The sequence below is a fragment of the Adiantum capillus-veneris genome, chromosome 10 (assembly GCF_014529385.1).
Source record: "Adiantum capillus-veneris isolate H3 chromosome 10, ASM1452938v2, whole genome shotgun sequence".
In the NCBI taxonomy this organism is placed as follows: domain Eukaryota; kingdom Viridiplantae; phylum Streptophyta; class Polypodiopsida; order Polypodiales; family Pteridaceae; genus Adiantum; species Adiantum capillus-veneris.
Window position 1 is genome coordinate 147,007,879 of NC_140940.1, and position 25,459 is coordinate 147,033,337.

The 25,459-nt window shown below is 46.9% G+C and overlaps 1 protein-coding gene across 1 annotated transcript in view; it reads right to left on the reverse strand.

The window, feature by feature from the left end:
- The window catches only part of LOC147449816 (mitochondrial pyruvate carrier 4-like), a 62,056-nt gene that overhangs the window by 30,821 nt on the left and 5,776 nt on the right, over positions 1-25,459 (reverse strand). The window contains exons 2-3 of the mRNA XM_086522178.1: positions 5,990-6,088; positions 5,795-5,847 (exon numbers count right to left, since the gene is read on the reverse strand). Of these exons, the coding sequence (XP_086378304.1) occupies positions 5,795-5,847; positions 5,990-6,088 (152 nt within the window). The remainder of the gene's footprint in view (positions 1-5,794; positions 5,848-5,989; positions 6,089-25,459) is intronic.

Here is a 25,459-nt window from a genome sequence, read left to right on the forward strand (position 1 = left end):
GCAAGTCCCAGTACTCCAAGAAGAAGCTCGGAGTCAGCCCATCCTCACCGGGACAGCTACCACGAGGAAGGGCCCTAAGAGCCGTGTGCAGCTCCTCAAGCTGAAGAGGTATCTCTAGCCTCTGGCGCATCTCCTCAGTCAGAAGACAAGGCATCTGCGCCCAAACCTGCTCCCTGCATGCATCCTGTCTCTCTGACTGAGGCTCAGCCGACAGTAGCTCACGGTAAAAGTCAGTAGCAACTGCACGCATATCCTCACGCTCACAAACAACTGACCCATCGGGTCTCCTCAGCTGTTTGACCTTGGCATGCGAGTGCCGAGGTCCCACTGTCTCAAAAAAAACACCTGTCACTCTGTCACCTACCTGAGTCCACTGAGATTCCTGTCGGTGAAAGGCAAAGTTCAAACTCATGGCGCCTCTCCTCTGTGCAAGCAAGCTCCTGTCGAGCCTGCTGTAGCTGCTCCTCCAACCATGGACTGTCTGGATGCTGCTCCTGCATCCTCTGTAGTGAAGCAATGCCTCGTCTGAGACGCTGCTCCTCCTCTCTCGCTGCAGCCCGTCGAGCCAAAGACTCCTGGAGAAAGAAGTGGCTAAGCTGAGCTAGGCCTGAGGCCACTCTGTCTGCCGGTAGAGCCTGGCTGTCCATGCCCTCTGTCCAAAGAGCCTCGACCCTCTCTCTGAGTGCTAAGTCCAACAAGACCCGCTCTGGGATACGAAGCATCGTGCTCCCACTCCTCTACCTGTTTGCCACTGTGAGGATCACTGGTGCATGGTCCGAGAAGGATGTCCCTGCCAGGATGCCCACTGATCCCCCCATGTCACTGAAGTGGTCACTAGTGTAGAAGCGATCTATCCGCGATAGATTCACTCCTCCCACTCTGCGGTCCGATCTAGAGAAGGCAAGACTCTGTAGGCCTCACAAAGCCTGAATGCTGCCATGTATCCGAGACCCTCAAAGTCATACACAACCTCTCCCAAGCTGCTAACTCGACTCCATGCACAGTAGCATGGCTGCCTCCGATCCTGTCAGAGGGGTCCTCCAACATGTTGAAGTCCCCTCCTACACACCAATGATCAACCTGTGGCAGAGACTCAACAATCTGTGACCAAAACTCTGCACGAGCACTCGCCACATTGGGCGCATAAATGTTCAGAAAGCCCACAAGGTCACCATGAACCTGCAGAGTGATCCACTGAGCCCTGCCTGGCACAATAATCCCTCTGCCCACAATGGCCAACTGTAGTGAGTCCGCAATAGTCATACATACCCCACCCTGGATGCCTCCAGGTCCAAAAGCAGCTGACCAAAAGGTATCATAACGTCCACGCAAAATCTGACCACATCGCCGAATGCGGCTCTCAGACAAATGGTGCTCCTAAAGCATAAGGAGATCAATCTCTCCTCCCACAAGGCAACGCTGCAGCTCCTGACGCAATCGGCCCCGCTGTCGCTGAAACTGGGGCCCACCTAATCCCTGCACATTCCACGAGACGATCCTCATGGGGAGCGAGAGAGAACAGATGCTGCCGCAGCAGCAAGACGGGCTATCTTCAAGGCAGGCTTGGATGGGGAGTAATCCGCATCCGAGCATCCTCTAGATAGGCGAGCCTGTAGTGAGTGTCTGGCCCAAGCCCAAGCAGAGCGAGCCATGCGTAAAGCAACCTCCTCTGTCCAGGAGTCCTCATGTATGTATACATAGCAAGGCAAACACTGCGTATCAGCAAAAAAGTATACCACAATGTGCCTACATCCTGCTGAGTCTGGGGGTGTCACCGTAAACTTGGCCAGTGGCCACAAAGTCTGCAGCAAATCTGTAACTCCAAGTTCTCCCATGTGGTGAGAGAACTCGAGAACCTGTGTATGCAACCATCCCTCCACTGAGTCGAGGGACCACTCTGTCTCGGTCCTACCACAGAGGGGAAAGGAGAAACCAACTGCCGAGTCCAAGGCCTCTGTCCCCCTAGCGGCGAGGAACAGAGCGTGGACCCTGAAGCAGGCTGCCTCGTGATTTGCTGCGGAATCGCCGAGAAAGCGAGTGAATCCGTAATCGAAGAAATCCCAGCGGCGTCGGAGGTCAATGCTCGTCAGACCACGAGGGATAGCTGCAAGGGAAGATGTCTGAATCTGCAGAGGGGGCCGCAAGAAGGGCTGACCCTCTCTCGCTAGGCGACTCGTGGCAAAATCACTGCCAAGAGATCTCCTAGCCGCCGGCGAGGGACCAGTCTCCTGGGTCGACTGAGGTACTGGAGCAGGAGGAGGGGGAGCAGGAGCAGGGGGGGGCGGAGGAGAAGAGAAGCGGGGTGGGGCGACAGAGACAGAGGGGCGAGGTGGGGAGTGGGCGGGAGCAGAGGGCGGAGGAGGGGATGAGGAGGAAGAGGGGAGATCTGGAGGTGGGAAGGCTGGCGAGGGTGAAGCGGAGGTGGAGGCTGGCGTAGGGGACTCCTCCTGCTCAAGAGGACCAAAGCGGTTCCCACGGGGAACCCACTGCTGCTGAGTAGGCACCTGAGGGCCACTCTGCGTGCCAGGCTGTCGCTGTGGCCCCTGGCGTCGACGGCCACGGGCCTGCTGCCACCCCTCCTCCGCTGGAGCCCCAGGCTAGGAGGGTGGCTCAGAATCTATGCGCTGTGGCGCTGGCTGAGGCTGCGGCCCAGCCTTGGAAGGCTGGGGCTGAGGCTGAGGTGCAGGTCGTGGCCTCCTCCGTGGACAGGCCTTCGCTAGGTGGCCCATCTGTCTGCAAATGAAGCACTGGTTCGGGAGACCCGAGTACTCCACACTCTGTCGAAACCAACTCCCACTCACCCGAGGCAAGAGGATGACCTTCGGGAGCGTGTGGGCATCTCTGACCAAAACTCGAACTGAAGGGATGCCAGCCGCCTTGGCAGCTACTGATGCTGCCGTACGAGGTGTCTCCAGAACAGTCCCGATGGCGGAGCCAATCCTGGAGAGAAGTGGAAGGTACTCCCTCCGTAAACCCGGAAAGCAGACTGAGATGGGGATGTCTGCCTCCTCTACTAGCACATCCGAAGTCGGATCAAAACCATGTCGCCACTGGCGAAAGTGGGCGTGTGATGCTCGGATAGCCAGTGGACTCATAGCTATGACCTTGGAGGCCATCTCAGAAGTCTCGAACTCGATCTGGTAGTACCCCCGTCCGAGGATCTGAACATCCAAAATCTTGCCCACCTCTGCGAGAAGGCGGGCCTGGAGAAGGTCTCGCAGCTCTCCTCTACTAGGACGGGTGCCGAGAACCTTGCAGATGACAGAAGTCGCCTGCAAGCGCTCTACCTCTGCGGCAAGGCTCGCTTGCTCTGTTGGCGAAAGAGCAAGTCGAATGGTGGGCTCAGCGGGGTCGGGCGAGGGGGCTTCAGGCGAGTCCCTCTGTGGCGGAGCTGGAGCCTCCATCTGTGTCTACTGCTGAGTCGAAGAGGCGGACGGAGAAGAACAATCTGCAACCGAGGACGCCGAACACTTGTCCGAAGAACAAATGTTGCAGAGCCAGGCGCAAAGAAACCTTCGGGGATAATGCGGACAAGGAGGGGGGGGCAGCGGGCGGGCTAGGGGGCAGCTAGGGGGGGAGGGCAGCAGGCAGCACGTGGCGGGCAGGGCTGGGAGGGGGAGACAGCGCAAGGCGGGAGGGGGTGGGGGATGCAGCGCGAGGGCGAGGGGGGCTGATGGCAGCGCGAGGGCGAGAGAGAGAAGGGGGGTGAGGGGAGGCGATGGCGCAAGAGGGGAGGGAGCGTGCAGCAGCAACAAGCCCTTTTTGGCCCTGGGGATCTTTCTGTCATGGCAGCAAAAGATTGCTCTAAAGACGTCGAGGCTCGCTCAGGACATGTAGTCAATGTATGCCATGTTTGAAAACATTCAAAGCATCTGCCTTCTTGTAAAAGGGATTCTCGTTGACACTATGTCAGACGAGGCCTCTGAGGTTGGGTTTCACGAGGGGACTGGTATGCTTTCAGAAAAGCACACACTTGAAGCTCTGATACCACTGTAACGGAACGGGCACCACGTGCGAACAGAAAAGGATAGACTGAATAACTTTATGCACTTCAAATAACAATTGAATTGAAAGAGATGCACGACACGAGACGGGGAGTGGCGGAGTTCCACCCCAAGAGAGCACTCACCCCAAACCTTGGCGCCCCTTTCGGTATTTCTTAATATTGCTTGAACTAAGCACAACTCCCACGGCTCTGCTCTGCATCCCCTGCGGGTAGACTGCCAAAGTGAGAGCCCATGGGTCATAGTTAAAGACCCTTGGCCTCTAAAAGCAGTTTATATGGAAAGCATCAAACTCAAAAGCATCTGGCCTCAAAAGCTGGTGCTGAAAACTGCCAACATAAATCACAGAAATCCGTACAGGCTGCCACATCAACATGTCAGCGCGTTTTTCGGGATGTCCGTACAGTTGCCGCATCATCAACATCTACGCTTTTTGTGTGTGTGTGTGTGTGTGTGTGTGTGTGTGTGTGTGTGTCCCGCTTTAGTTTCAATGGCTTTAGGTCCCCTAGGCCCCATCGGACGGGTCCCATAAGTTGGTAGGACTTCTTCTTTTGCTACTGCTTCTTGAGGTTTAGGCCCCTCGGCCGGGATCTCCAGGTTGGCTCTGTTCTTCAGTGGCTTGAGACGTCATCAGTTTGTGACAGTAATAGTGGCTGCTCATTTGAGAACATGGGTACTAAGTAGTCTATCTCATCGTAGCGCTGGAGATCTGAGCCAGTCACAAAGTGCTGCCACTCTTGGGCGAGGTGGGCGTTTGGTAGTTTAAATTCCTAGAGAATCAAAAGAGAGCCAATACCAACATTCCATCATAAGTATACGCCTAACCTTGAACTGTTTCAGACCGATAAATTGATGTCCAGTTATCACTGCCCAAAGTAAATGCATGCCTCCTAAGTCTCATCTCCTCTCCCCCACCCTTTCCCCCCTCCCTCCCTCCCTCCCTCCTCCTACCCCTTTTTCAGTCCCTAGCACTGGAGATCTGAGCCAGTCACAAAGTGCTGCCACTCTTGGGCGAGGTGGGCGTTTGGTAGTTTAAATTCCTAGAGAATCAAAAGAGAGCCAATACCAACATTCCATCATAAGTATACGCCTAACCTTGAACTGTTTCAAACCGATAAATTGATGTCCAGTTATCGCTGCCCAAAGTAAATGCATGCCTCCTAAGTCTCATCTCCTCTCCCCCACCCTTTCCCCCCTCCCTCCCTCCCTCTACCCCTTTTTCAGTCCCTACGCAAAAAAGGTTGCTATTCAATCTATTGTGTTAATAGCTTTTGGACAATTGGTCTACACCAAGATACTTATCTGTTTATCATGCTAAGTAGCTCACAGTTCCTAAGGTTTTAAGAGCCACAGACCTCTGAGTATAGCCCTACAAACAAAAACTTACTTTTGCAGTTCCATTGAGCTTCAAGCTTTGGTTAAAAGCTTGAAAATAATTACTCTCCACTTAGCCCTAGATTTGGCAGACCAATTATAATTCAAACGAAAGTATAAGTTGTATTGATAGGAAGTGTGAAGGGTGTACTTTGTTTTAGTAGTCTTCAAAATGTCAATCTATTTCACAAGTAACACCACTTGCAACAATCAAACTTTGATTAAAAAACAAGCCAAGTGACAGTAAAAGCTAGCCCCTCAAGAGTAAGAGAATCAAAGACTCGCATATCTCATAGACTGTGAGTAAAGAGACAATTTACTAATAAGAAAAAAAAAGTCTTGTGTCCTTCAGCATATTAAGATCACAGCCATCATCAGAAAATTTAGAGGGAAAAGAAAAGGCCAGAGATATTTACCGGCGTAATGACAGTGCTATATCGAGACCAAATCACTCCTGTAGCAGTCACAGCTGCAATGCACAAATGTGGCATCAATAGACTTCTCACTTTCTCACAGAATCAGATGCACATATCTTATGCAAAGTCAAGGATTTGGCGCATGAGTACAACAAACACAAAAATGTTTTTTTTTTTCTTTCTTGATAATCCTACCAATTTGCTGCGGATACGATATCTTTTCTGGTGGCTTGGCAAAATCAGCAACATTCGCTATACTGATGCCCCATTTAAAAGTTGGCGCCCAAAAGTGGACTGCATTTGTGTCAGAATCAGAGTAAGTTACATAGACAGCATATGCATATGAAAGGACTGAAATAGAGGCGTGCACACACACACACACAAGACAGAGACTTACACAAAACACCTCATAGATAAGAGCTGTAAGGTCAAAAAATGTAGCCAAAACTAGTTAAGGTTAGAACCAGTGAAATCAAAGGAGTCAAGTTCCATTAGGGACAGAAACGTCTACAGCCCTAGAGAGCAGTTGATTATAAGTGTCTCATACAATTATGATTCTTTACTCAACTGAACTCCAATGTTACCCCCACTTTCTTACATCCAAGATCGCACATGGGTGTCATAATTGACCACTCTTGTCTGGTCTTCAACTAAAGTTCAAGACATGTGGGCGTGCACATACACTTTAGAAGACTAGGAGGACTGGCATGGCACTAAAATGATTGCAAAATTTTTTGAGCAAGAAGAAAGAAAAAATAGCAGAAACACTTCAAAAAGGTTCCCATGAGACACTCATATTTAACATGAATTTGCAACATATAATCGCTACAAGCCTACATGTGTCAGAATATTGGCGATATAACAGGAGGGAAATGGAGATTTGACATGAATTTGCAACATATAATCGCTACACGTGTCTGAGTAACGGCAATATACCAGCGGAAAAATGGAGACTAATTTATAAATCAATCACTTTGTGTATAACTAAGCGCGTTGTAGCATAACATTTCCAAAAACATGCATAATTTCATCAAGATTCAATCACGCATGCACACATGAATTGAAACACAATTACACAAAGAGTGAATTTGATTCGACACCAGTTGAGGGCAAGAGCCGACCCCCCCCCCCCCCCCTCAGAGGACTTTGTATTGACTGTTCTCTTCAATCGAAGAGCATTTGATTACTTACAATGCTAATCACACTTCCCGCTAATCGAATTAGAGAGATGGAGACTCTAGAGTTCGACAACATCTTGTGAATAGACTTGATCTACAATTAACTCGTAGGACTTTATCTCAAGGCCTTAAACACCTCGCAAGAGATAAGACTTACATAGATTAAGTAAGAACTCAGGTTGGAAAAGAGGAATACATAAGCATTAAGAAGTAACAATCTGTTCTCTTGTTAATTGGTATAAGCAATATTAGCCATGGAGACTCGTGCGTGCGCGCGCACGCGCGCGCGAGAGAGAGAGAGAGAGAGAGAGAGAGAGAGAGAGAGAGAGAGAGAACATTGAGAAGAGCAACGAGACCTTTCCTTAGACTGAGGATCGCATGGAGCTTCAAGTGCCCAGAAGACAGATGTACCTCTGCTCTCTCCAAAGCAGTTTCGCAGAAAAACGAAAAAATCTCCCTTTTGCCGTCCTCAAATGGAAGGACTCTGAACATGAAAGTTGTTCGTCTCGCTATTTCCAGTAAGACACACATCCCATGTTTTAAGTAACTCCTTTTTTTTGAGTTATCACACTAGGTCCTTTTTCTATCTTTAGAACTTCTTTTACCTTCTCTCTTGCATGGGAAGCTTGTGGACCACATCCCTTATCTCCACATATCTTTAGGTTTGCATATTCGCCGGCTTTCGCGGTCTGTTTCGAACTCTTTTGGACTCGTAAATGTCTCGTTTTCATCCCGTAAAATCTCGATTGAATCCTTATCGAACTCTTTTGGCACATCAATAAAATGCACTCACCTTCTGGAACTCTCAAGTCTCAGAATACATTTTACCTCCCATATCACATTATTACCCCTTATACTATGTTTTATTTTCTCACAAGCATGGCCAATTCTAGAGAGAGAAAATCATTTTAGTAGACCAAAAATGAAATTTGGTGACATTACCTCGACCTTGAAATCATAGTCGTCCTCGACTATGCATATATACAAGAGAGGTATCCTTGGTCCATTGGCTTTTTGCTCAAGATCTACTTGCAGCACATTAATATTGTCAGGTGCAGCAGAAGAGAATAAGGATTTGCTCGGATATAGTACTCCGCACACAAACACAAGGGACACTTTACTTCACTTGAAAGAACTGAACTGAATTGAAAGAAAGAGAGAGACGAGAGAGAGAAAAGAGACGACATAGGGATGTCGGGTCCCAACCCTCAAGGGCCCCCTTGCTCTGTTGCTAGAGCAAGTACTTTCTTTATTCTTGCACAATGGTGCTACAATGACTAAATGTTGAGATGCTCATGCTAACGGGTATTGATGCTATTGTTGCTGGGTACTGAGGTACTGAAGGGGTATTGAGGTTCTATGTTGAAGATGATGATGTCAACGACGGGTACTGCGGGTTCTATGTCGAAGACGGGGAGGTCCATGACGAGGTCTATGTCGAAGACGATGAAGTCGACGACGAGGTACTAAGGGTCTTTGTTGATGACGACGAAGTCGACAACGGTACTGTGTCGAAGACAGTGAAGTCAACGACAGTTCTATGTCGAAGACAGTGAAGTCGACAACGGTTCTACGTCGAAGACGATGATGTCGACGACGAGTACTGATGGGTCTGTGTTGATGACAATGATGTTGACGACGGGTGCTGCGGATTCTATGTCGAAGACGGGGAGGTCGACGACGAGGTCTATGTCGAAGATGATGAAGTCGTCGACGAGGTACTAAGGGTCTTTGTCAACAACGATGAAGTCAACGACGGTACTGTTTCGAAGACGGTGAAGTCGACGACGGTTTTGTGTCGAAGACGGTGAAGTCGACGACGGTTCTGTGTCGAAGACGATGATGTCGACGACGAGTACTGCTAGTCTATGTCGATGACGATGATGTCGACGACGGGTACTGCCGGTCTATGTCGATGACAATGATGTCGACGACAACGACGATGGTGACTGTGATGATGACGACGATGGTGTCGTAGTCAAGTCCGGGATTGCGACGATGGCGACGAAGGTGTTGTCGTCAAGTCCGGGATCTGCGATGACGATGACGAAGGTATCGTCGTTGAGATAGGGATTTCGATGACGATGACGATGTCCACAATGGTGTCGACGATGACGGTGTCAACGCTAAAAACGGAAAACGCTAGATGCTCTGCTGGGGATCTTCTACTACTGTGGCGGCACTGCAGCTTGGATCTGCAACTGCCGAGTCGCACTAATGCTGAAATGCAAAAACACCGGCTGATCTGGCTGAATTCTGAAAACGCTAGGCTGATCTCGGACTAGATGGGGAATTTGGCGAGGATCTGCAACCAGGTGGGAGCGGGTTCTCGCGAGGCTAAAGCTGAAAACTGAAATGTTGGTGGTAATGGCTGAAAACGCTGATCTTCTTCTTCTTGAGAAAACGCTAGGGCTCCTGCTGAGGTGCTGCCTGACTGCTGGGTGCCTGCCTCCTTGTGTCCTTGCATCTTCTGCTTCTACTGAGTGCCCAATGGGTTTCTTTTATAGATCTTTAGCAATTTGCCCTACCTACTTTTCCAACAAACTTACAAAAAAATTTCCAAAAATCACTTTTAATAAAATGACTTATAGGAGGTGGTTCACGCGGTAAAATGACTGCATGATGAAATGATTGTTCTTGTGCAAGAGAGGGTATGCAAGTGTGCCTGGTGCTAGAGGCTCACAAAGGGCCAGGCTAGTTCCTACGCTAAGACTGGCCCGTCCAATCCCAAACTGACCAATCACACTAGCCATGCAATGTCCACTTGCACCTTTTCAAGGGTTCCGAGGAAAACAAGTAAAAAGAAAATAAATAAAAATATGTAGTACATATTTAAAAGAAGGCAACACGAAAAATACACCTCCTCATGACACTGAGTTGTGAGCGAATGGTCGCACACTTGTAAGATTCTGGATTAACAGATAAACAAATTCCACGCGGGGCGCTTGACTTGAGGGGCAATACTCTGTAGAGCGGAACTCCGCCGCTCTCGTGCCGTCTACAAGTGCAAGTGTAAACTTTTTAGTTGTTTTCAAGTATTCAATTGCAATTTACAAGATTCCGTGAGTCATTTATCCGGCAAGCGATTACAATGTCCCATGTGCCATGTCATCAGTCTATACAACCCGTTTAAGACGTTTCTATCCATCTTCAACAACCATTCTAACATGGTATTACGCTACAAAGCTTGTTCCAACTGAAATCAAATTCTAGGCTTTCCGACAACTAGTGTGGTCGACGGCTCGTAGATTCGCTCATCTGGAGGACTGATTTTCAACAAGCAATAGGGCAACTTGCAACCGTTTTGTCAGTGACATCTCATTCCGTTGTGTTTTTGCACTTTTGAGGAGTTGGTCGAGATCTGCTTCCACTTTGTCATAGAGAGTTGTTTCAATCTGCCTCTCACTCGAGACCTGGTCTTCAAGTTGGTGGTGCTATGCCATAACATTGGAGTTCTAATTCCGATCAAATCTTGGAGTTCATGTTGTCAAAGACATTACAATCATCATGGCCAAAAGAAAATTACTCAAGAAAATGTCCTATTGGCAAAAGCAAAGTAGCATCAAGCAAGGAATGAGGCCACATAAAGTGGTCAAGACTAAGACGACGAAGTTAGGAAACGAGGCAAAATACGTCAACAAAAAAAAACTTTTTTTTATTTTTGAGCTATATATGTACTACATATAGAGACTCGAGACAGAGATTTCGCAAATAATAGGAGAGGAAGCTTCAAGCTTGAGCACTCATAGGTGGAGGGGGTGTGTGTGTGTGTGTCAATGTTGGGAGGGAGCTCCCTTATACAGCAAATGGTGGGTGGCAACACTGTGGCTTTGGGCCAAAATTATCCTGTTTTGCATCCCCAATCGCCTACCATCCCATGGACGTCCCCCCAGTCTCACGCAACGTCTGGCCGTCTCGGACATGGGTTGGCATCCCCTCGTCCCTAGGCCCCGTCCCCCCATCCCCTAAGACTATGTGCTGAGGAGAATCTTGGTCGACTGCAAACTTGCAAATTCATTAGCCTTTGTCCATTTGGAGATGACATAAGATTCTGCTCTAATGACATCAAAGGTTGAGCAAACGCTTATTGTTCAAAACTCCTAGGATCAGAGTTTTATGAATTTGGAAGGAAATTCACAATCCTACAGTGTTTGGAGCGTGTTTGGATCATTGGCATTCATGCTACGGTCTACTAAGCATGTGGCTTCTTGTGATTTGCAATGTGATTTGAGGCCCTATGACAGTTACATTATCATTGAAGACAACTCGTTGGTCCTTACATATATTGAAGGGGCTATGGAGCTTATTCCGAACATTAGGGGAATGCATAGTAATGTATGTTCCTCGACAACAGGTCCATCTTATTAGTGCATAAGGTTTGCAAACCATGTCAATATAAAGATGAAGTGTCACGTGAATGTCACGTGACACATCCCAACCCTATGTGTCCGTGGACAAGCTACACCACAGCAGGGTTCAGTCCGTTAAGTCAAGTCTATATTAGCAGTGATCTGGCACTTTTGTGAGTCTATTCGTAGACCGTGCTTGCCCAGTCACTTAGCATAGATGCATATCCTCCGGTTGCACACAGCATGATCATCAGTATTCCCTTCAGAATCCAACAGATTCAGTCAGGGGAATTTTCCAGTGCATTTAGCCTATTTTCCTATTTTTGGTTATTTTCACTTATTATTATTAAGTGACTTTCCAACAAGAGTAGGTAGGGCAATTTTGCTAAGTTAATATATAAGCAAACCCAAGTTAGCACTTTTTGGCAGAAGAGGCAGCAGGAGCTTCCCGCTCAACAGGCAACTTCTCAGCAATACCCCCCCCCCCTCAGCACCCCCGGCAGATACCATCGCCTAGCCTCTTGCAGACTTGGCGTTTTCTTCACAGCAGGCCATCGCCACTCCCCACCTCAGTTCTTGGCGTCTTTCCCGCGACCAATAACCCCCAGCCATTAGCGTTTTTACTAACGCCAGCCTCAGCCTTTTTCCAGCGGTTTCAGCCAGCCACTAACGCTAGGAGAATTCGGCATTTCAGCGTTTTTCTAGCATGAAAAGCACTGCCATTCCAGCGTTTTTTCAGCATTGATAGACCTGCAATATCAGCGTTTTCAGTAGTACAACAGTTCAGCGTTTTCATCTTCAGCATGACCCCCGACAAAGCCGTTCATTTTCAGCCATAAGGACATCAGTAAACAGTCATTTTCAGCCACCGAAACAGCCATGAAATTCAGCGATTAGAAGATCACAGATTTCAGCCTAAGTCGTCGTCGTCATCACCGTCGTCATCATCGGCATAGTCCCATTGCATTCGCATTGTACACCTTTGTGCAATCAAAGTTAGACCACTCTCGCCGACGAGAGTGGGGCCTTCGGAGGAAGGTTTTACAAACCTCTCGGTGTCGTATCTCTTTTCTCTCCTTCTCTCAGTCTCATTCACTTGCACGCACAATATCCACTCACTTTGTTCGTGATCATAGCACTCTCCATAAGACGGAAAGCTCTCTCTTTCCCTAAGAACTAAAAGGAACCTTGAGCAATAAAGATCACTAATCTTGAGAAAATACAACATTCATTCCGCTGCACCTAACATTGGTATCAGAGCTTTGGAAGTGTTCTGCATTACTCAAGGAAAGAACCACAAGAAATTTTTTTGCTTGTTGCGGTCGCACGAACCCAAGTTCGCTTGAACGTGGCGATTCCTAATCATGTTTTGTTGACGAGTGACAGGAATCCCAAGAAAGAAGGGCTTGTCCAGCCTCCCCTTGTGTCTCTTTTCACTCATTGAGAGCGGACCGTGCACTTGGCGGCCGGCCAATCGACGTGAGGTGGGAAAAAGCAACCTTGGTGTGAGCACAAGGCCGCCAAGGGGTGCGCCCGCAGAAAGGAGTAGAACTCGGGTGAAGAGAAGATCCTTCTCCAACACGATTTGCAAGCAAAAGAACACCTCAAGAACCTCAAGATCCTCATGAACCCAAGATTCTCACGAATCAAGGACCTCAAGAACCTCAAGACCCTCAAGAACCCAAGTTCCTCACGAGCTTAAGAACCCAAGATTATAGTGCATGGGTCGTCACCCGATGCGGAATGGATACTTCGCATACAGGTGATGAGCATGAGAGAGGCGACGAAGACTCGTCCCCACCCGGAGATGATTTCTTCAACCCACCCCTTCGCCATCTAAGCCACCAAGTGCACCAAACCCTATGGAGGAAATGGTCAAGCAGATGATGGCCATGATGGATAGACAAGAAGCAAGTCGCCTTGCTCAGGAACGTGAGCGCGATGAAAGAAACACAAAACTTGCCGCAAAACAAGAAGAAAATCGACTTGCTCTCGAACGCGAGCGCGATGAACGAAATGAACACAAAGCAGAAAGGGACGCCGAGCGTGAAGCTCAAAGGGAGATTCGCAATCAAGAGTTTATTTCCCACATTCTAGCCTCGAAGACCGAACCACCCAAAGATCGTGGAAGTTCATCAAGTGGCGCAAGCCACGATGCGGATTCCAACCATCCAGCCACAGAAAAGTTGACTTCCAGTAAGTATGATGGTAAGATGGATGCTACGGTGATTCATTCTTGGTTGCATCAATTTAATGCTTATTTTGCGACAACTAAGAAAACAGAAAATAGCAAAGTTTTGACGGCAGCTATGTACCTTGCCGGTGATGCCATCAATTTGTACCACGCATGGCAAGAGGCACAGTTAGCCGCGCACTTAGAGGCAGCCGACGATTTCACGCCCCTCTTTTAGTTGAGCTGATTTCCAAGACAAGCTCAAGGCGCGGTTTATGCCACCTTAGTACCTTGCACAATTGAAGGACGATTGGCGTGCTCTCAAGCAAAATGGTATGCCAATTATGTCTTTTTCTAATCGTGTTTTGCAACTAGGTACCCAACTACGCATGTCGGATGATGAGCGCAAAGAGGCTTTTCTCTTTGGATTGGACGAGTATATCAAGTACGATGTCGAGGTATTCGATCCAATCGATCTCAACAAGGCGGTGGCGATTGCTCTCGCACAGGAGATAAAGCACAACAAGGGAAAGCCTAAGGAGAACAAGACTTCCACAAGTACCTCGCAGACTTCTCAGAACCCTCAGAACGGTAAGAATGATAACTCTTCTAACCAATCTTCCAACAGTCTCTCATCAAAGAATTCTTCCAAAGAATCTAAGGGTAAGGCTAACACAACTGCTAAACCTAAGCTTACTCCAGATGAAAAGGTAGCACAAGGAATTGTAGGAGGTTACATCGCTTCGGAAGAACAAAGCACGTATTCTAAGGAAGGTCGTTGTTTTCATTGTCACATTAAGGGTGACATAAAACGAACATGTCCTAAGCTTGAATTGAATGAATCTAAAGAACCCACAGCACCCACTACATCTGTCAATGCAATGAATGATAACACGGGTGTGCCCAAAGTTTCTCAGGACCCTTCCATTGATAATTCTCTCATTAAATGTTATGGTCGTACGTCGGGGCACCGTTTTGTCATATTGTTTGACCCAGGTAGTATGCATGATGTGATCAGTCCCTCTCTTGTTGAGAGAGCCCGCCTCGAAGTTAGTTCGAGATCTCCTATGGAGGTCTCTTGCTTTCTTCCCGGTATGGACGCTCTCATCACGGAGGAATGCCTTGATGTGTTGTTTGCAATTCAAAAAGCTGCCTTCACTAGAAGATTTGTTGTTTCTCCTCTCTCAGGATGTGATATGATTTTGGGCATTCGATGGTTTTGTGATAATAACCCTCTCATTGATTGGGAGACTAACACCTTCACTCTCAATGCCAAAAGCGATTCTCCCATTATCATTCATGGAGAGGACATTGTTCCTTCTCCATCTCTCATTGCTAATATGCAGGACAAGATTGAAAGGATTCGGGATAAGGATATTCTCTCAGTCTCTCTTTCTGCACAGCATGACACACAGGATTTGCATGATGATGAGAAGCATGATGAATTGAATGATAATGATTTGCATGATGATTTGAATGACAATGATAAGCATGATGATTTGGATGCCAATGATTTGGATGACAATGACAAGCATGATGATTTGCATGATCAAGATGTGATTTCTCACAAGCATGATGAGTTGCATGAAGAAGATGTGATTGTTCACAAGAATGATGTGTTAGTTGATGCTTTTTCTAGCGACGCTAACCTCGTTGTAGAATCGATCTTGGCTTTCAAGTCGAGGTCCACAGATCCCCCACCAAAAGATTCGATAGATCCCAAAGAACCGATCTTGGCTCTCGAGCCTTGGTCCAAAGAACCCTCACAGGAAGTATTGTGTGTAGTGTTTCATTCGTGACGGTTTCCTGTATTTTAGTCAGCATCGTTATGTGATCCCTTTTCCTAGGCATGACATATTGTATGTTGAGCACGTTTCTCTCATGGATGAGCACGAATGTATGCGGATTCTTCATGAAAAGCTGAAAAGTTTGTATGTACGGAAGTCACATTCCATGTCTCTTCCTTGGCATGACACGGTTTCCGAAAGAGCACATGATAGTATGAGCACCAAGCATGGGCTTTTCCATTGTGATTTGCCACAGTTGATTGATTTCGATCAAACAGAAAAGATTCATTGTTTGCATGTGTTTGATGAACGGGTTGTCACTCCGTCTTATGTTCATCGACATTGCATACACAGTCTTTAGAGAAGACAATATTTTTTTCCTTCACTTTACATGGAATGGGTATGTTCATGGTTTTGTGTTGGAGATGGTTTCAGGAATTTTCAGCCATGGAGATTCTTGAAGACGAAAGAAGCAGGATACTCGACGAAGTTGACGCATCGAAGGAGCCACAGAAGACTTTGTGTCGCTTTCGGCGCGGCCCAAAGAAGCAAGCGTTGCAGACTTTTATGAAGTTCAAGTACCGCACGACCCACACATCAAAGTGGGCCAGCGAAGAATCCCTTCAAGGATTCCGGATGCTGTTGGCGATCTCCCTCGACGCCATACAGTTCGGTACCAGTACCTCACTTTGAAAAGAAGGGGGTGTCACATGACACATCCCAACCCTATGTGTTCGTGGACAAGCTACACCACAACAGGGTTCAGTCCGTTCACTCAAGTCTATATTAGCAGTGATCTGGCACTTTTGTGAGTCTATTCGTAGAACGTGCATGCCCAGTCACTTAGCATAGATGCATATCCTCCGGTTGCACACAGCATGATCATCAGTATTCCCTTCAGAATCCAACAGATTCAGTCAGGGGAATTTTCCAGTGCATTTAGCCTATTTTCCTATTTTTGGTTATTTTCACTTATTATTTTTAAGTGACTTTCCAACAAAAGTAGGTGGGGCAATTTTGCTAAGTTAATATATAAGCAAACCCAAGTTAGCACTTTCTGGCAGAAGAGGCAGCAGGGGCTTCCCGCTGAACCGGCAACTTCTCAGCAGTACCCCCCCCTCAGCACCCCCAGCAAATATCATCGCCTAACCTCTTGCAGACTTGGCGTTTTCTTCACAGCAGGCCATCGCCACTCCCCACCTCAGTTCTTGGCGTCTTTCCCGCGACCAATAACCCCCAGCCATTAGCGTCTTTACTAACGCCAGTCTCAGCCTTTTTCCAGCGATTTCAGCCAGCCACTAACGATAGGAGAATTCGGCATTTCAGCGTTTTTCTCGCATGGAAAGCACTGCCATTCCAGCGTTTTTTCAGCATTGATAGACCTGCAATATCAGCGTTTTCAGCAGTACCAACAGTTCAGCGTTTTCATCTTCAGCATGACCCCCGACAAAGCCGTTCATTTTCAGCCATAAGGACAACAGTAAACAGTCATTTTCCGCCACCGAAACAGCCATGAAATTCAGCGATTAGAAGGTCAGATATTTCAGCCTAAGTCGTTGTCGTCATCACCGTCGTCGTCATCGGCATAGTCCCATTGCATCAGTCCATTGCATTCGCATTGTACACCTTTGTGCAATCAAAGTTAGACCACTCTCGCCGACGAGAGTGGGGCCTTCGGAGGAGAGTTTTATAACCTCTCGGTGTTGTATCTCTTTTCTCTCCTTCTCTCAGTCTCATTCACTTGCAAGCACAATATCCACTCACTTTGTTCGTGATCATAGCACTCTCCATAAGACGGAAAGCTCTCTCTTTCCCTAAGAACTAAAAGGAACCTTGAGCAATAAAGATCACTAATCTTGAGAAAATACAACCTTCATTCCGCTGCACCTAACAGTGACACATCCAAACCTATGTGTCCGTGGACAAGCTACAGCACGACAAGGGTTCAGTCAATCCAATCAGTCTAGATTTAGCAGTGATCTGGCACTTTTGTGAGTCTATTCGTAGACCGTGCATGCCCAAACACTTAGTGTAGATGCATATCCTCTGGTTACACACAGCATGATCATAGGCATTCCCATCAGAATCCTTCAGGGGAATTTTCCAGTGCATTTAGCCTATTTTACCTATTTTTGACATTTTTCACTTATTATTTTTAAGTGACTTTTGTTGGAAAGTAGGTAGAGCAAATTGAGTAAGTTTGTATATAAGCAAACGTAGACTAGCACTATTTGGCAGAAGAGGCAACAGGAGCCAAGCTCAACAGGCAACTTCTCAACAAGACCCCTTGGTGGACTTCCCTCCAAGCAAGACTCAGCCCTAGCGTTTTGCATCATCGCCAGCAAATCCTCTCATCCCTACAGTTTTTGCAAAGTTCCATCGCCGGCAAAACTGCAAACATCAGCGTTTTCAGCCCTTGTCGTCGGCAACAGAAACATCATACCTAGCGTTTTTGGAGCTTCAGCACCTAGCATTTCTCAAGATCCTCAGCTAGCGTGTTTGCATTAGATCTTCACCGATACCAACCCCAGCACCTAGCGTTTTTGGTCATATCAAGCTTCAGCCCTAAAGAGTAGCAGATTCAGCCCGGAAAGACCAGCAGTTTTCAGCCTTTAAGAACCTTAGTTTTCAGCCCCAAAACCTGCAGATTTTCAACGACAAAGACCTACAGAAACAGCCCCCAAAATCAGCGTTTTTGGACTGTAACAGATTTCTTTCTGGACAAAAGATAAAAGATTGCAGATTTCAGCCCTTAGGTCGGTGTCGTCATCTGCGTCGTCATCGCCGACATAGCCTAGACTTGCATCAGTCACATGCATTCCCATTGTACCAGATTGTGCAATCATAAGTAGGCCACTCTCGCCGACGAGAGTGGGGCCTTCGGAGGAGGGTTTTACGTCGTCTCTGGTGTCGTATTCTCTCTCTATCTCTCAGTCTCATACACTTGCACGCACAGTGTCCATTCACTTTGTTTGTGATCATAGCATTCTCTCATTAAGAACGGAAGGCTCTACCTTCCATAAGAACAAAAGGAACCTTGAGCACAGTTCGGAGCACTCATCTTGAGCAAAGCGCAAACATTCATTCCGCTGCACCTAACATTGGTATCAGAGCTTTGGCAGTGTTCTGTATCACTCAAGGAAAGAACCACAAGAATCACAAGAATTGTTTTGCTTGTTGCGGTCGCACGAACTTGGGCGTGTCGATTCCTAATTGTGTTTTTGAAGAGTGACAGGAATGCCAAGAAAGAAGGGCTTGTCCAGCCTCCCCTTGTGTCTCTTTTCACTCATTGAGAGCGGACCGTGCACTTAGCGGCTGGCCACTTGACGTCACGTGGGAAAAGCAACCTTGGTGTGAGCGCAAGGCCGCCAAGGGGTGCGCCCGCGGAAAAGAGTAGAACTCGGGTGAAGAGAAGATCCTTCTCAAACACAGATTGCAAGCAAAAGAAGACCCTCAAGAAACTCAAGAACCTCAAGACCCGCAAGAACCTCAAGAACCCCATGTAACAGATTTGGACACTCCAAGTCAAGAATCAATCGCGACAGCACCAAATAACCACTTCAAAACAATTCACAGATCACAATAGATTTGCACTGGCCCGGTGGAGTTCCGTGCCTAGAGATATTGGCCCCAAAAACTGGCGCCCCTTTCGGTATTTCTTTTTATATTAATCAATCATCAAAGTACAAGAGAGCGGTTAGGGTTTCACTCTCAGACTCTGCGTCCAGATGCTCTGGGAAGTGAAGCCCTCACCACTTATTTAAAGATACAAGGGATGCACAAAAGCAGAGCCCCAAAAGCTTTTATTAAAAAAAGCATTAGTTCTCTCTCTCTCTTAGAGAATCTTTTCTCTTTTTTTTTTATAAAAAAAAACAAAATTCGTGATTTCCGGAAATTAGGGTTTCTGTTGTCCGCCACGTCATCACTTTGTGACATACCCCCCTCTTGAAAGCATTGTAATCGACCGCGATTACGCCTGCAAAACCGACAAATGCCATAAACCGTCTTAGCAGACACTGACTGTTTGTACCTACGTACTAGGAACACACATCTAGCACATGTACAAAATCGACAATCACATCACAGGACATCACCAGACATCACAAGACATCACATGACATTCAACATTCATTCGGATCTTAGACCATGATTTATCGGCAATGTAGCTAGCAATCACATCTAGGTCCAATCGGGACCTCATCGATGTCCGATTGACTAACCCCTATTGCAACCATGTCTATTCGAGATCAATCAGACCAAAATGCTGCAGTCATTTCGGCTATCAGTTCCTGTACCCAAAAGAAGTCAAGAACAAATCAGTATCATTATCAGGAATTCCATTTCATAAAGTCATCCAGCAAAATATTGTCAGCTCTCAGTATCCCTGAAGCTCAAAGAGACATCAGTGACTTTAGTATCAAAATCAAGGCATTTGTTCACAAGGGAGCGGAGTGACTCCCCTCTTGTGCATCCCACTGCACCAGATCTCCGGCCAAGCTGAATTCTGGGTTCCGTTTGGAGTAGACTATGCTAAACCAAAACATCGAGGTAAAGTTTCACAATCCGAGGAGTATCTGCTAGGTCCTCCTCCTCCATCCACTTCGCATCAAATGCAGGAAAGTTCTTGAACTAAACCAAGAACCGCCTTCGGACTTTACCTTTCTTCGTATCGTTATGTGCCAAAATCTGTTCAGGAACGAGGATCTCCTCGTTTTCTTCCACTTCGGGTTGCTCATCAGGCTCCCCATCATCAGGCACATCACCCTTAACAAGGTTCAAGAGACTCACATGCAATGCATTATGAATCCTCCAAGTATCTGGCAGTTTCAATCGGAAGGAGACATCATTTATCTTGTCAGTGATCTGGAAAGGTCCGTAGTATCGCATACTAAGCTTTGGAAAAAGCCTCTCCTTTCCCTTTTTCTTTCATAGGCGTGCCTTCTCAAAAGTAAGATAAGAGCACCCAATCATCCTCCTTCAATTTCAAGTCGCGACGATGGCGATCCGCTGCCTTTTTCTGTCGTTCTTGAGACTCCTGCAAAGTCTCGCGAACCTTGGCAAAAGCCGTATCCAAATCTCGCGAATATTCATCCGCTTCAAATATCTAATCTTTCGAGCTCAGGAAGGATGGAACCTTCGCAACACTTTCAACAATCTCACATGGCGTCTTCCCCGTCGAAGAGTGTATCGTGTTATTGTAGGCAAATTCCACCAAAGGTAAGTTCTTTTCCCATTGAGTCTTCTGATCCGAGATACAAGACTTCAATAAATCTAAAATCACTGAATTGGCAATCTCAAATTGCCCGTCAGTCTGCAAGTGGAACGATGACGAGAACTGCAACTGCGTGCCAATGTTCTCCCAAATTTCCTTCCAAAACAAACTCATAAATCTGGGGTCTTTGTCGGAGACAATCGTCTCAGACGTGCCATGTAATCGGAAAATCATCGTGATCATTCTGTGCTCTTGGGAGATCAAAAATGAAATCCATTGCAATACTTTCCCAGGGGTGGGTGGGTATGGGTAAAGGCTGTAACAATCCCTGTGCCTTACGCCTGTCAAACTTGACCTTCTTGCATACCAAGCAACTGCGCACAAACTCTTCCACATCCTTTTTGAGTCTCGGCCAAAGAAGTATCTCTCTACCCCCTTCATGGTGGTAGCAATGGTGACCCGTAAAAGGTGGACATTGGCATTCAGTCATAACCTTATCCCTCAACGGTTGTGTAACGCACAACATAGTCTTTTTCATCAAGTAGCCTTCCCGAAGGGAGTATCCATCTATTGTCTCCCCATCCCGTATCCGTCTGAAAATATCTGCAAAATCTGTATCTGTGGCATACTGATCGACCATACCCTTGAAGCTCCTATGATGTATCGCGGAAACAGCCAGAACCAACGGTTTCCGAGATAAAGCATCTGCCACCACATTCTTCTGTCCCTGCACATGGACAATCTGGAAGTGGAACTGTGACAAGATGTTCGCCCACCGCATCTGCTTTTCCGAAAGCTTCTTCTGTGACAAGAAGTAGCACAAACTCTGATGGTCTGTAAAGACAATAAAATCCGCTCCGAGTAGGTAATGCCGCCACTGAGTAAGAGCATGGATAACCGCCAAAAGCTCTTTCCCATAGATCTGTGTTGTCATCTCCGGCCTAGAGAACAAACGGCTCTCGTAAGCTATGACATGGCCTTCTTGCATCAAGACCGCACCCAGACTACGACCACAAGCATCACAATATGCTTCAAATGACTTCTGCAAGTCGGGCAAAGTCAAAATAGGTCCCGTAGTCAATTTCTCTTTCAATGTCCGAAAGGCAGTCACCTCTGTGGGTCGCCACGAAAAAGGTACTCCTTTCTATGTCAAGGTATGCAAAGGGGAAGCAACCTCTACAAACTTTCTATGAACCGCCTGTAGTACGAACACAGTCCCAAGAAGCTTCTAACTTCATGGACATTCCTCAAATCGGGCCAATCACGGATAGTCTCTATCTTGGCCGGGTCCATTTGCACTCCTGCTGACACAATGTGTCCCAAAAAGTGTATCTCTAGTAGGAAAAATTCACTTTTATTTGCATTAATCACTAACGTGTGATCTCGTAATGCCTGAAAGACTTGAAGCAGATGATCTCTGTGTTCTGCCTCATTCTTGGAGAAAACAATGATGTCGTCAAAGAAAGTGCCAACAAATAGCCTGTACTCTCGAAAAATCCTGTCCATCATCCGGTTAAATGTCGCAGGAGCATTGGTTAAGCCAAAAGGCATCACCAAAAACTCAAATAACCCAAAAGTCGTCCGAAAAGCTGTCTTGTAGACATCTCCTGGCGCTATCCTGATCTGATGATATCCACTCTTCAAGTCAATCCTGCTAAAGCACGAGGATCCTTGTAACCTGTCAAGTATATCATCGATCCTAGGAATCGGAAATGTGTTCTTGATGGTGATTTTGTTGAGAGCGCTATAATCGATGCACATTCTCCAAGATCCGTCTTTCTTCAAAACCAACAACACTGGAGAGCAATACAGTGAAGTAGTAGGCTGGACAAGACCCTTTTCCAAGAGGTCTTTCACTGGGTTCATAATCTTTTCATTCTGTACTCGGCTCACACGATAAGGTGGCCGATTTGGTGGCATGCTTCCAGGTATCAGATCAATGGTTTGATCTTCAGGCCCTCTGAAAAGCAATCGGCATGAGTGTGGAGAAAAATCTTGGCGTTCTTTTGATCAGGTCAAAACATATTCAACCTTTATCCAGCGTTCAGTTCTCTCCCAAAAGAATGAGTAAGAAACTGAAGTTCATCAAGTACAATCTCTAAGCCCTTCATTTATCAAAGTCGCTTTCTCGGCCCGGTAGTCAACCACAGCGTAGTTCTTGTGGTACCAAGGGATCCTGAGTAGAACGTCACTCGCCTGCCCTCAACACCCCTGTCATTGCAAACAAAGTTTGCCAATGCTCGGTGTAATGGCAACATCCCATCCGGGTGCCAGTCGAACTACCTCTGCCTGTGGCGTCAGTCTGTCAGACGTAATTCCAAATCGAGCCGCCAATTCCAAGTGAAAAGAATTTGGCCTTGGCTCCTTCAAAAGAGCTTCCTGATCCTTCACTTTGCCCCAAAAGCGGCAAAGTTTGTACTTTCATTCATTAGATTCGGTGCAGGTCCCATGCCATGTGGTACCAGTTCTGCTTTTTTATCTGCCACATTCCTCAGCTGCTCTCGAACTCTCAGACCTGTCGTTGTCTTTATCATTCTGTTCTTTCTGTGCCTTATTAGGGCACTTCGCGGAGATATGTCCCTGTTCCCCGCATCCAAAGCACTTCCCCTCTCTGATGAAGCGAGCTCTCTCCTCGGGAGTAAGCTTGGGTCGTGCATCATTTTTCTCTGGGTTGCTCTTTTTCTTTCTACTTTCATTCCCAGACGTTTGTTCGGCTCGTCGTGTCATGGCCTCATCTGTGGGGTAGGTCAGACTGCCAGAGTGAATGGCAAAGCCCCGCTTCGCATGACTCATCAACTCCTGAATAGAAGCTGACTTTTGTTCCAAGCAGTGATCTCCGTAGGTAGACCCAAGGTAAACCGCTCAATCTGTTCTCTGAACGAGATCTTCTTGAATGAAGAGGCGGGTAGAAAAGAGCTCCAGAATCTTTCACAATAAGCATTGATTGTATCTTTCTTGGTCATCCGAAGATGGTTCCAAGCAGCTCGTACATCTCGTTCATATTCTTGCGTCAACCAAGAAGAAATAAAAAGCTTCTTAAATTTCAGCCATTTAACTGGCGCACTCTTGTTAAAAGAAGCGTGGACGACCAAGTACGAGCATTTCCCTTAAGGTAAGAGGTAGCTCTCCGAATCTTGGAGTGCTCTGAATAGCGTCCTCCCGCGAAAGCGATGTCAAACTGCTGTATAAAAGACAAAGCCTTCAAAGCATCTGAGTATCCTGAAAAGTATCAAACTTGATCGAGTGGCCACCTTCCTTAAACTCTCGGACTTTCTTGCTTTTATCTTCGAGAAAGTCATACTGGTTGGCTTTGTAAAAATTCTTCTTGTTCGCATAAAACTTTCCGTCATCGGAATCTGAGTTGTCTGTAGACGAGTCCTCAGTAGAACTGTCAGTCTCTGGGCGAGATGTAGCCTTCTTTGCCTTTTTCTTGCCCTTTACGAAGCTTTGTTTCTTGCTTCGCTTTTTACCTTTTCTGTCTTCTTCGCTCGAATCCGAGGAGCTAGAAGAACTATCAGAAGAAGAAGAAGAAGAACTGGGTACTTCTTCGAATCGAACACGCTTCTTCTATTTCTTTGCCTTGTCAAAAGTCGACCGACGACCCAAATAACCTGGAAAGTCAGTGCTTTTCTTCTGCTTTTTGCCGTGCTTTTTGGCTTTCTTTTGCGCGTCAAAGAGCTGAGCAATCAGTGCATCAACCACGTTCTCCAGTTCCTTCTCCGTATATTTTCTTGGAGGCAGAAGGTTTCTTGAGAGCGGGTTTCGGGAGTGGTGTTGTGGTTCTCTGCCACTCCATCTGTACCTCTTCCAAAGAGGTCTGGTTCATATATTTTGCCATCTTCGGGTCCTTGGCAAAATTGAGCATCATCTTTGTTGCATCGCCGATCAACTGGCGACGCTCCATCTCTCGCCGCTCCGCCTAAGTAGGCCAAGGTGGGCCACACTCTCTGCCGGAATCTTCGTTGTGATCCCTGCTCGCATCTCCAGATGCAGAGGGAGTCGACTGATCATTGCCTGAAGCCATAGGTGCCGCGGAAAAAAAATTCGGGGATCGGATTTCCCGTAGAAGAGAAATCGGCCGCGCTTTGATACCACTGTAACAGACTTGGACACTCCAAGTCAAGAATCAATCGCGACAGCACCAAATAACCACTTCAAAACGATTCACAGATCACAATAGATTTGCACTGGCCCGGCGGAGTTCCGTGCCTAGAGATATTGGCCCCAAAAACTGGCGCCCCTTTCGGTATTTCTTTTTATATTAATCAATCATCAAAGTACAAGAGAGAGGTTAGGGTTTCACTCTCAGACTCTACGTCCAGATGCTCTGGGAAGTGAAGCCCTCACCACTTATTTAAAGATACAAGGGATGCCCAAAAGCAGAGCCCCAAAAGCTTTTAAAATAAAAAGCATTAGTTCTCTCTCTCTCTTAGAGAGTCTTTTCTCTCTTTTTTTTTAAATTTTAAAAAAAACAAAATTCGCGTCGCTCATTATTTCCAAAAAATAATAATAATAATAATAATAGCCTCCGCGATTTCCGAAAATTAGGGTTTCTGGCAGAAATTATGGTTTGCAAGAATTTTAGGGTTTCTGGCAGAAATTAGGGTTTCTGTTGTCCGCCACGTCATCACTTTGTGACACCCCAAGACCCAAGACCCAAGACCCCCAAGAACCCAAGTTCCTCGTGAACTTAAGAACCCAAGACCACAAGAACCCACAACTTCAGAATAGTCATCACTCGAAGCGGAATGGATACTTCGCTTGAAGGTGATGAGCATGAGAGAGGCGAAGAAGAATTTTCCCCACCAGGAGGTTTTTCCGACCCTCCCCCTCCCCCATCTACGTCAAGGATTGCGATAACTCCTATGGAGTAGTTGGACCAGTTGTTTCTGGAAACAAAGTTAAAACGCGAAGAAAGAGAAGCACAAAGAAAAACCTACGAAGAAGAAATGGCAACCATAGAGCG